Consider the following 9853-nt stretch of genomic DNA (forward strand, 5'->3'; position numbering starts at 1 on the left):
CCCCGTGCTCCCCGTACGCCCCGTGCACCCCTCTCAGCGCCTCTCGCGCAGGCCTACAAGTCGTGGCTGCAGAGGAACGGCGAGGAGAAGCGCCTGCCCGCCCTGGGGCTCACCAACCACCAGCTCTTCTTCGTKGGCTTCGCGCAGGTACCGCCRGGCGCCTCCGAGACGCCAGCGCCGCCCCGTCCCTTCCCAGCTGCTCCTCCGCAGCTCCCTGTCCCGTTATCCCACTATCCTGCCGCTCCAGGAGCCTGGAGGAAAGGGCTACCCAGTCCCCTGGCTGCTCCCTGTAGGTCTGTCCCGTCCATTCCCAGCTGCTCCTCCGCAGCGCCCCGTCCCGTTATCCCACTATCCTGCTGCTCCAGAACTCCCAAGGAAACAGCCATTCGGGCCCCTGGCTGCCTCCAGCGGCGCCGTCCCCGTCCCTAAGGCCGCTCCGCTCCGGCAGGTGTGGTGCTCCGTCCGGACGCCCGAGAGCTCCCACGAGGGGCTGGTCACCGACCCGCACAGCCCGGACAAGTACCGCGTCATCGGCACCCTCAGCAACTCCCGGGACTTTGTGGAACATTTCGGCTGCCCCCTGGGCTCGCCCATGAACCCCGGCAAGCACTGTGAGGTGTGGTAGGGACCGCGGCCGCCCGCGGGGCCGCYGGGGACAGCGCGCGCCTGGACGGACCCCGCTAGGCCCGGCCGCCGCATCCCGCCGCGTCCCTCCATGCCAGCTGCTCCCCGCATCCGTCACCCGCTGCCCTGCTCAGGCGGCCACGCAGGGCATGGAGCAGAGCCGCTGAGAGCAGCGCCGCAGCCCCGATTCAGCACCCACAGACCCGACCTGGCACCCACAGACCCGACCTGGCACCCCGGCACTGACATGGCGCTCACAGCGCTGACCCAGCACCCACAGACCCAACCCCGCACCCACAGACCCGACCTGGCACCCACAGACCCGACCCGGCACCCCGGCACTGACCTGGCGCTCACAGCGCTGACCCAGCACCCACAGACCCAACCCGGCACCCACAGACCCGACCTGGCACCCTGGCACTGACCTGGCGCTCACAGCGCTGACCCAGCACCCACAGACCCAACCCGGCACCCACAGACCCGACCCGGCACCCACAGACCCGACCTGGCACCCCGGCACTGACCTGGCGCTCACAGCGCTGACCCAGCACCCACAGACCCGACCTGGCACCCACAGACCCGACCTGGCACCCACAGACCCGACCTGGCACCCCGGCACTGACCTGGCGCTCACAGCGCTGACCCGACGCCCCCAGCCCCAACCCTGCCCCCCCAGCCCCGACCGAGTGCCGCCAGCACCGACCCAGTGCTCCCAACACCGACCTGGTGCCCCCAACACCGAGCTGGTGCCCGCAGCCCCAGCCTGACGCCTCCAGCACCGACCCAGTGTCCCCAGCACCGACCCAGTGCCCCCAGCACTGACCTGGTGACCCCAGCACCGACCTGGTGCCCGCAGCCCCAACCCGGCGCCCCCAGCCCCACGTCCCCCCCGAGCCGGCAGGCTGGACGGGCAGCGCGAGGGCCGGGTCCCGCTCTGCTCCCGCTCTGCTCCCGCCGCCCCAGCCCGCTGCCTGGGGCTGGATGCGATCCCGGGCTGCCGGAGGTGCAGCGGCCGGGCTCGGAGCCGCCCGGCTCCGCTCTCAGCTCCGCGCCCTCCTAAACCRGCTTGGCTTCCCCATCCGTGTCCGCTGGGCCAGCGGCTGCCCGCGGGGACCGGTGCCTTCAGCTGTGGGCGGCTGYTGCTGACTTTATTTAATGATTAAAAGCAGTTTCCACTTAACGCGAGCGGCTCCGAGTCCTTCACGGTGCCGGGGCAGCACGGGGACCGAGGAGGGCACAAAGACAGCGATGGGGAAGCACGGGGTTAAGGGGGACGGGACCTGCCGGGGACAGGGCGGTCCCGGAGGAAGGCGGCAGCCCGGGGGCCAGGACAGGTGTGTGCGCCCCGCTCCGGCCCGGGCACTGCGGGGGTACCGGGCCCTGGACACCGGCACGGCGGCGCTGCTTGCGCTACCGGCCCCGCTGCGCGGGCGGACCGGGCCCGCCGCCGGCCATGGCCTCACGGCGCCCAGCGCGCAGGCGCGGGCACACACCGGGTCCGCGGGGCGCAAAGGCCGCTGGGAGTTGCAGTCCTGAGGGTGCCCGCTTCAGGAGACTCCCGGGCGGCTTGGCGCAAGGCCCGACGGGAATCGTAGTTCGATGCGGGGCGGCTGGCGCTGCCTCCGCGCGGAGCTGCACTGCATTTCCCAGCAGGCAGCGCGGCGCGGCCCAGGCGCCTCCGGCTGCGGGGGGCGCCGCGGCCGGCTCGCGGCCTGGCTGCTGGAGCCGAGCCCGGTGCGGGGCCCGAGCGGCGGCGGCGGGGCCCTCGGAGCCCCGGCGGCGCCGTCCCCGCCGCCATGGACACGCTGCCCTTCACGGCCGGGGAGCTGCTCTGCCTGGGCTCCAGCGTCGCCTTCTCGGGCCTCTTCTACTACCTGTACCGGCGGAAGGCGCGCGTGGCGGCGCGCATCCAGGTAGCGCGYGCCCTGCCTGCGGCCCACGGGCCCRCGGGCCCACGGGCGCGGCCTCCATCCGCACCGCGAGCCCCGTCGGCGCCCCCGGCCCCGCTCACACAGCCCTGCCCTTCCAGGAGGCCCCCAAGCTCCAGGTGGACGACGAGCTGCCCGCGCTCGTGGCTGCGGCCGACGGCAGGTGCCTGCCCTACGTGGCCCTGGAAGGTGAGCGCTCCCGAGGGCGCCCGCGCGGGGACCGGGGCTCTCCCGGCGCCGCTCTCACGCGTCCCTTGATCCGCAGGCATAGTGCTGCCAGCCAAGGCCACGCTGTCCAGCCACTACCACGAGGACATGCAGGGCGTCATCCAGAAGCTGCTTCTCAAGGAGCACCGGCTCATCTGGAACAGCCTGGCCCGCAGCTGGTGAGCGASGGGGTGGCCCCGCCGGGCCGGGCTCACAATGGGGCTCGCCCGCCCGCCCCGGGGCTCGTTGCGGGGCAGGAGGCAGCTCGGCGCTCGTCCCTGCCCTCGCTGCCGCCCCGCTAGCCGGTGGCTATGCCGGATCCTCAATGCTGCGCCCTGGGCCGCTTGCAGGAGCGAGAGCGAGCGGGTGCTCTCGGAGCAGGTCTACACCGTGCCCTTCCTGCTGGCCTCGGCGGAGGCYGGCGCGGCCACGCGGGTGAGCGTGGAGAGCCCGCTGCGCGCGGCGCGCCTGCCGCTCGAGACCGTGCACGAGCGCTTCGAGCCGCCGGCGCACGGCTTCCGCGCCCTGCTGGGCCACTACCTGAGCGGCGAGAAGCCCAAGGGCATCCTGGAGACGGAGGAGATGCTGCGCGTGGGCGCCGGGCTGACGGCCATCGGCGAGCTGGTGCTGCAGCCCGACGGCTCCCTGCACCTGCAGCCGCCGGCCCGCGGCGCCGACTATTTCCTGTGCCTGGGGGACTGGCAGGCGCTGCTGGCCGAGCTGGAGGCGAGCAGCGGGCTCTGGAAGGCGGCGGCGGCGCTCTGCGCGCTGGCCGGCGTGGCCGTGCTGCTGCTGGCGCTCTGCCGGGCCTACCGGCACGCGCGCCTGCGGGGCGGCGAGGCCAAGGAGGCCGGCGGCGAGGAGCGCGGCGGCGAGGAGCTCGGCGACGGCGCGCTCGAGGACGCCTGCGTGGTCTGCCTGGCGCGGCCCCGCGACTGCGTCCTGCTGGGCTGCGGCCACATCTGCTGCTGCTTCCGCTGCTTCCAGGCGCTGCCCGCCCGCCTCTGCCCCATCTGCCGCGGCCCCATCGAGCGCGTGGTGCCCCTGTACCAAGCGTGAGCGCCCGGAGCCAAGCGCCAGGCCTCACGAACCTCTGCTGGCCGCTCGCGTGCAGCTGTGCCCTTCCCTGGGGAAGCCCCCCTCACGTTTTTGGGTGGTCAGGGGTGTTCCYTACAAACCAGGGCAGGTTTATACCCCCCACTGTCCTCCCCGTTCCAGGGGGAGCCCCCGAACATCACTGCCTGGCGGGAAAGGTCGCTGCCTGGTGCCATCCCTATGGAGAAGCTCCCCGGTGCCCCCAGGGTGGTCCCTTGGGTGCGTAGCTGTTAGAGCCCTGTTTGCAGCACTGCCCCGAGGCAGGGACCCCTCCTCACGCAGGCGGGCGGGTGTTTGTCCTTGTTTTGCTTTCGCAGCGCGTGGCTTTGTGCCCAAACAAGTGGCGGGGCCGGGTACCCGCACTGGGCAGACACATCTGGGGAAGGGGGCAGGACACGGACCTGGCTGCGGCCCCGGGGGTTTCTACCCTTAATGGCTGTGGCGTTTGGGGGACGGAGCCCCCGTTTCAGGGAAGAGCTGAATTCTGCCTGTGCCGCCCGCTGCTCTGTCCCCCGGGCAGGGTGCGCAGCCGCGGCGGCTCCATCCCTCCGCCTGCAGCTCCCATCGCTACGTGAGGCAGGAGCACGGATACAGGGCAGCACAGAGACCCGCAGCCTCGCTGCGTCCCACATGAGCCAGGCCTAGAGCTCAGCACAGAGACCCGCAGCCTCGCTGCGTCCCACATGAGCCAGCCCTCGAGCTCAGCACAGGGACCTGCAGCCCTGCTGAGTGCCACATAAGCCAGCCCTCGAGCTCAGCAAGGGAACCTGCAGCCCTAGAGCTCAGCACAGGTACCCGCAGCCTCGCTGCGCCCCACATGAGCCAGGCCTAGAGCTCAGCACAGGTACCCGCAGCCTCGCTGCACCCAACATGAGCCAGGCCTAGAGCTCAGCACAGGGACCTGCAGCCCTGCTGAGTGCCACATAAGCCAGCCCTCGAGCTCAGCAAGGGAACCCGCAGCCCTAGAGCTCAGCACAGACACCCGCAGCCTTGCTGCACCCAACATGAGCCAGGCCTAGAGCTCAGCATGGAGACCCATAGCCTCACTGGGCCCCACGTGAGCCAGCCCTAGAGCTCAGCACAGGCACCTGCAGCCCCACTGAGCCCCACACGTGCCAGCCCTAGAGCTCAGCTTTCCTGCCCCGTCCCGTGCAGGGTCCGTGCGAGCGCCACTTGCTGCTGCTTGTGGATTGATAAAGCCAAGGAGTGGAGCGGAGCCTGGTGCCTTTCTTGGGGTCATTAAAAGGGGGGGACTGGGGCCCCATTGACACTGGGGGAGCAGAGGAGCCCGCCGGGAAGGGAGGCAGGGCTGGTGGGTGCCCCGTCCCACGGCAGCGGCWGCAGCCCAAAGCTCGCAGCCCCGGGAGGAGGCAGCGCTGGGGRCGGGGGCAGCCGCCCGGGACCACCCGCTCCCTGCGGAGCCGGGACACAAGGGCTGGCGTGTCCACACTGGGATGAGCAGGGGGTGCCGGCACCCAGGACCCTTCCCCAGCCACCAGGGTTGTCACCGTGCGCGGGATGCGGCGGTGGGGGGGCATTGCCATGGCAACTGTGCTCTCCCTGTCTCCATGGCGACGGCTCCCCTGGACTGCTCCCCTTCACTGCCTGCCCGCGGTTGCCTGGGCAACGCTCCAGCTCCGGGGCACCCGGAGCTGGGATGAGGGCAGCGCTGGGCAGTCGCGGGAGCCAGAGCCTGCACGGGGACCCCCCTGTTCCCCCCCAGGAGCGGGCTGGGAGCGAGCAGCGGGCGCGCTCCCCTCCGGAGCCCCGGCATCCCCCCCGCCCGGGGAGGCATTTCGGGAAGGAGATAAATACCAGATGGGAGAGGGCCGGGCTGCCGGGAACACATTCCCCGCGTGCCAAGAGCAGTTGGCGCGAGTGGGCGCGTGGGCCGGCGAGGGCAGGAGGCACCCGCGCTCCCGGAGACTGCTCCGCTCGTTCCCCGGCGCGTGGCTCGTGGCCAGGGCCCTTCTCCGCCCGCGGGTGCGGGAGCAGGGAGCGCATCCCGCGCGCGGGAGCCGCGCTGTGCCTGGAGGCGCCCAGCGGGACACAGCTCGCCGTGCAGCCCTGGCGTGTCCCGCAGTGACCGCCCTGCCCCGAGGCGGCCCCGGCGCAGCCTCCCGGGGCCGCGGCAGCGCCTGGCACCGCTCCGGGCCCCCGCATGACTCAACCGCCGGGCACGGGCCCGGCCGCGCGGTGCCAGAGCGCCGGGCGCACGGCCCGCGGCGGCACCCGCYGCTGTCCCCCGCGTGTCCCCAGCCGTGGGGCAGGACGGGGGGCACCCCGCGGGTGCCGGGTCCCCGGTGGTGGCTCCGTCTGTCGCCATGGTGACGGCAGCGGTGGCAGAGCAGCGCGGCGGTGACGCCGGTCCCCGCACGGCCCCGGTGTCCCCCCGCAACAGCCGGGACCGCAGCTCCGCCCGGGCCTCCCTGCCCGGCACGGGGACGCTGCCATCACCATCCGCTGGCCGGCGGCGCCCGGGGGAGCCCCATTCCCAGCCGGGAGCGGGCTGAGGCCGACGCGCTCATTCCACCAGTGACGCTGCCCTCCCGTCTTCACCCGTCACCGGCTCCCCCGGCCCTCGCCCACCAACACCCGCAAGCGCTGCGGGAGCCAGCGGCTCCAGCCCCCGCGGGCACCGCGCCGTGTCCCTGTCGGAACCGCTCGGCTGCAGGGAGCCGCCCGGAAGCAGCGAGGCAGGGAAGCATCCCGCCTGGACGGCCGCATCCCGCCTGGAGGGCCCTGCCCTTGCGGGCGACCTTCTCCCGTGCACGCACCTGGACACGGAGGAGCCGGCGGCAGGGAGACGGTGCCGACCGGGAGCCCCGGGCCMCGGCAGCCACCGGCGCGGAGCACAAGTGCCATTTCATGTTTCTTGGCAGGGCTGGGAGCTGAGCAGATGGAAGAGCTGGAGCTGGGGAAAGGCGCTCCAGAGGTGCCTCTGCAGCCCCCCACGCACCCCAGTGCGCAGCCCGGCCGCCCTGCTCTGCCCCAGGGCACCGCTGGAGAAGCGGCCCCGGTGGGGCCGGCTGCACAACCGACGTGCTGGAGATGGGATATCCCGCTGGGATAGCGGGAGGGATGCACCCCACGTGGCCGCCCCTCGGGGACCTGGAAGGTTCCTGCCAGGTGCTGGGAGCAGCTCCGGACAGGTCTGCAGTGTCACCACGGCCGTTTCCAAGGCCAGGGGCACCAGATGGGGCTGGAGCAGCTTCCTCTGCTTACGCCGTGATGGAGGAAAACTGTGATCTCCAGAGCCGTGTGTGTAGGAGAGCTCAGCATACGGCCCAGCAGCAGGCCGGGGCTGCCGCCGCCTCCTCCGAGCCTGCTCCTCTCCAGCTGCTGCCTGGCAAAGCCGCAGCCCCATCTCATCCGTGGCAGGCTGTGGATCTCCAGGTGCTCCCGAGTGTCCCCACGTGGCCCAGGCTGGATGTGACYGGCCACCAACCTCACAGGTGCTGCTTCACCTGTGAAAACACTTGAAGCACCAGTGACCTTGGCGTGAAGCCTGTGACGAGGCCTCCAGAGCCCCCACCCCAATGCACGGGAGGATGCGGGACCTCAAGGGGCAGCGACCAACTCCAGGTCGCAGTCGGAGCCACCAGAGCATCACCAAGGCCACAGGAGCAAGACGAGCCACACGAGCAGCACAACCTCCATGGCCAGCTCCGTGTCCCCAGGGGGCTGCGAGCAGCCACCGCTCCCGGCATCGCCTGCGAGGTGGCCATGGAGTCACATCCCAGCTCGGCGGCTGGAGCCCAGCTCTGAGGAGCCAGGGCAGGAAGCTGCTGCTGCCTCCCACACTCCCACATCCCTTCTTCCCCCTTGGTGTCGGACAAAAGGCTGCAAAGGAAGTGAGAAAAGAGATTACGTGGATGCTAAAAGGCGGATAACGAATGTGGGATGAGAGCCGGGAAAGGCAATGGTGATGGTGGTGGGGGGGCACATGGTCCTGGCGAGGGGGAATGTCACYGCCGGCGCTGGGGATGACAAACCAGATCCCTCCCGCGCCCTCCACCAGCACCTTCGTGCCCCGGGTTGGGGCTCTGCCCCTGGGGACAAGCGGCCGCGTCACCCCAGAGCTCGGGGGCCGGGCCCTGCAGCTGAACCAGGGCGGTGCTGGGGGGCACAGCCCCGCTCCGCTCCATCCCAGCGGCAGCCCGGATCTGTCCCTGGGGAGGGTCCGTGGCCTCCCGYGCACACAGGGCGCAGGACGGGCTCGTGGGGCACGGCGCGGGTCCCGCTGCCCCCGCGCGCCCGTCTGCGTCGCTCCCCGCGCTGCCCACGGGCAGCAGCATGCCGGCGGGAACCAGGCCACATCGCAGCGTGGGCCTCTTGCCTATTTTCCCAGGCGCTTTTCACAGGAGCTGTCACATGAGGCGTTTGAGCCCCGGCAAAGGCAGGGATAGAGCCACTGCCTTGCCGGGGACGGGGCACGTTCCTGCCTCCATCCCTCCTCGCCTCTCATCTCGGAGCGGGCAGCGGACACCGGCTCTCCGCAGAGCCGGACACAAAGGAAAAGCGGCTCCGAGCTCTCCCAAAATAGAAATACCTGCTCCCTGCGCACGGACCTACCCAACGGATGTTCTTCTGCATCGCCTTTCATCTGGGATCTCAAAGCACGGGCYGCAGAGCCAGCAGCAACAACAGCAAGCAGGGGTGGACCCCAGGGCCCTCTATAAAACCCAGCTCGGGCCCATTGGAGAAGCCCAAAAGCAGCACAGAGGGAAGAGGGCTGGAAATGCTGCTCTGCAGAGGCCCCTGGCTCTGCAGTGAGTCCAGCAGCCCTCATCCKAGCAGAGGGCTCTGGATGGGGCAGCAGGAGGGTGCCCCGTGAAGGTGGATGAGGCACCAGGGGACACCAGAGCCAGGGTGGCTCTGCAGCCATCATATTCCTTAGACAACCCCCAAAGAAAGGGAGAAACTGAGCCTGGGTGGAGGGACTGGAGCTTAAATGGGGCCCCGGCCCACAGGTGATGGGGGTCCCAGGTGAGACTGGTTAGGGCYGTTGAGGCCATTTAACTCAATCAGGTCCTTAAGTATGGAATATGTAGGACAGGGATAGTGTGGCCTGGGTTGGGTTGTGCAGGGGAGAGGAGATCCAACCAKGGCTCTGGGAGGGACTGCCCAGGCCCTTGTGGTGAATTGTAAGAGTCCTTTTGGTGACCAGGTTAAGGTCCCCACAGGGGATGGGCATCCCTGGCTGCCCTTATCCCAAAGTGTCCCTAGGACTGTGCTCAGCCCCCACCAGCTCCTGGGGAAATGCCAACCCGTGGGGCGAGTAGCCTGCCGGGATGCCCCCCTTCTGTGGGGGCCATGTGTGGGAGCCCCTGCCCACCCACACAGGCGCCCACCCACGCTGCAGTCCCCAAAATGCATGCACACACACAGCCATATGTGCATAAACATGTGTATGTATATGTGCACAAGCACCATGCACCAACATACGTGCACAGCCACCCACACGGGAGGCTGGGGAGGGTGGTGGGGAGCACAGGGCTGGGGCAGGACGACCCCCTGCACGGGGGCCCCGGGGCTAGTGCAGGCACCGCACAGATGGCAGATCTGGGGGTGCAGAGCCCTGGGGGCTGGGGCTGGCTGGGGTTCAGGGCTGGGACCTGACCTGGGGGTGCTGCCCCCCCGTTATGGGTCCCTGCTGATCTTTCCCTCGGGGGGCTCAGGGGGACCTATCTTTGGAGCTCCCTAGTTTTGGGGCTCCGCACTGCGCCATGGCTAGGGGTGCACGGCCGTGCAGTGTTTGGGGGGKAGCGGCTGCACTGGAGTCCCCACCGCGTGAGGGATCCCAGCCGCGGCCGGGACACCGGGAACGCGGCCAGGCCGGGGGGATGTCCCGGCCGCCCGGAGCCAGGGCAGCAGCTGTGCAGGGACACGCGCGGGCCGCCCGTCCCGGGGCTCCCGCTGCCGTTATGTAAGAGCCGGGCCCGGGCCGCGCGGCGCTGCGAGCCCCGGCGGCGCCGGCACCGGGACACGGGGCGGGG

At 70.8% G+C, this 9853-nt stretch overlaps 2 protein-coding genes across 2 annotated transcripts in view; both read left to right on the top strand.

Annotated features, from left to right (window-relative positions):
* The window catches only part of ECE2 (endothelin converting enzyme 2), a 6659-nt gene extending 5997 nt beyond the window's left edge, over window positions 1-662 (top strand). The window contains exons 17-18 of the mRNA XM_026045260.1: window positions 52-147; window positions 449-662. Coding sequence (XP_025901045.1) covers window positions 52-147; window positions 449-625 — 273 coding nt within the window. The 3' untranslated portion in view covers window positions 626-662. The remainder of the gene's footprint in view (window positions 1-51; window positions 148-448) is intronic.
* A 1758-nt stretch (window positions 663-2420) lies between these two features.
* LOC112952474 (mitochondrial ubiquitin ligase activator of nfkb 1-A-like) lies at window positions 2421-4508 on the top strand. Its single transcript, XM_026045340.1, has 4 exons — window positions 2421-2537; window positions 2654-2741; window positions 2818-2938; window positions 3110-4508. The coding sequence occupies exons 1-4, from the start codon at window positions 2421-2423 to the stop codon at window positions 3816-3818; spliced, it is 1035 nt and encodes a 344-aa protein (XP_025901125.1). The 3' UTR covers window positions 3819-4508.
* Window positions 4509-9853: the final 5345 nt, after the last annotated feature.

This window comes from Nothoprocta perdicaria, unplaced genomic scaffold (genome assembly GCF_003342845.1).
Source record: "Nothoprocta perdicaria isolate Ctin4 unplaced genomic scaffold, notPer1 scaffold_4, whole genome shotgun sequence".
Classification (NCBI taxonomy): Eukaryota; Metazoa; Chordata; class Aves; order Tinamiformes; family Tinamidae; genus Nothoprocta; species Nothoprocta perdicaria.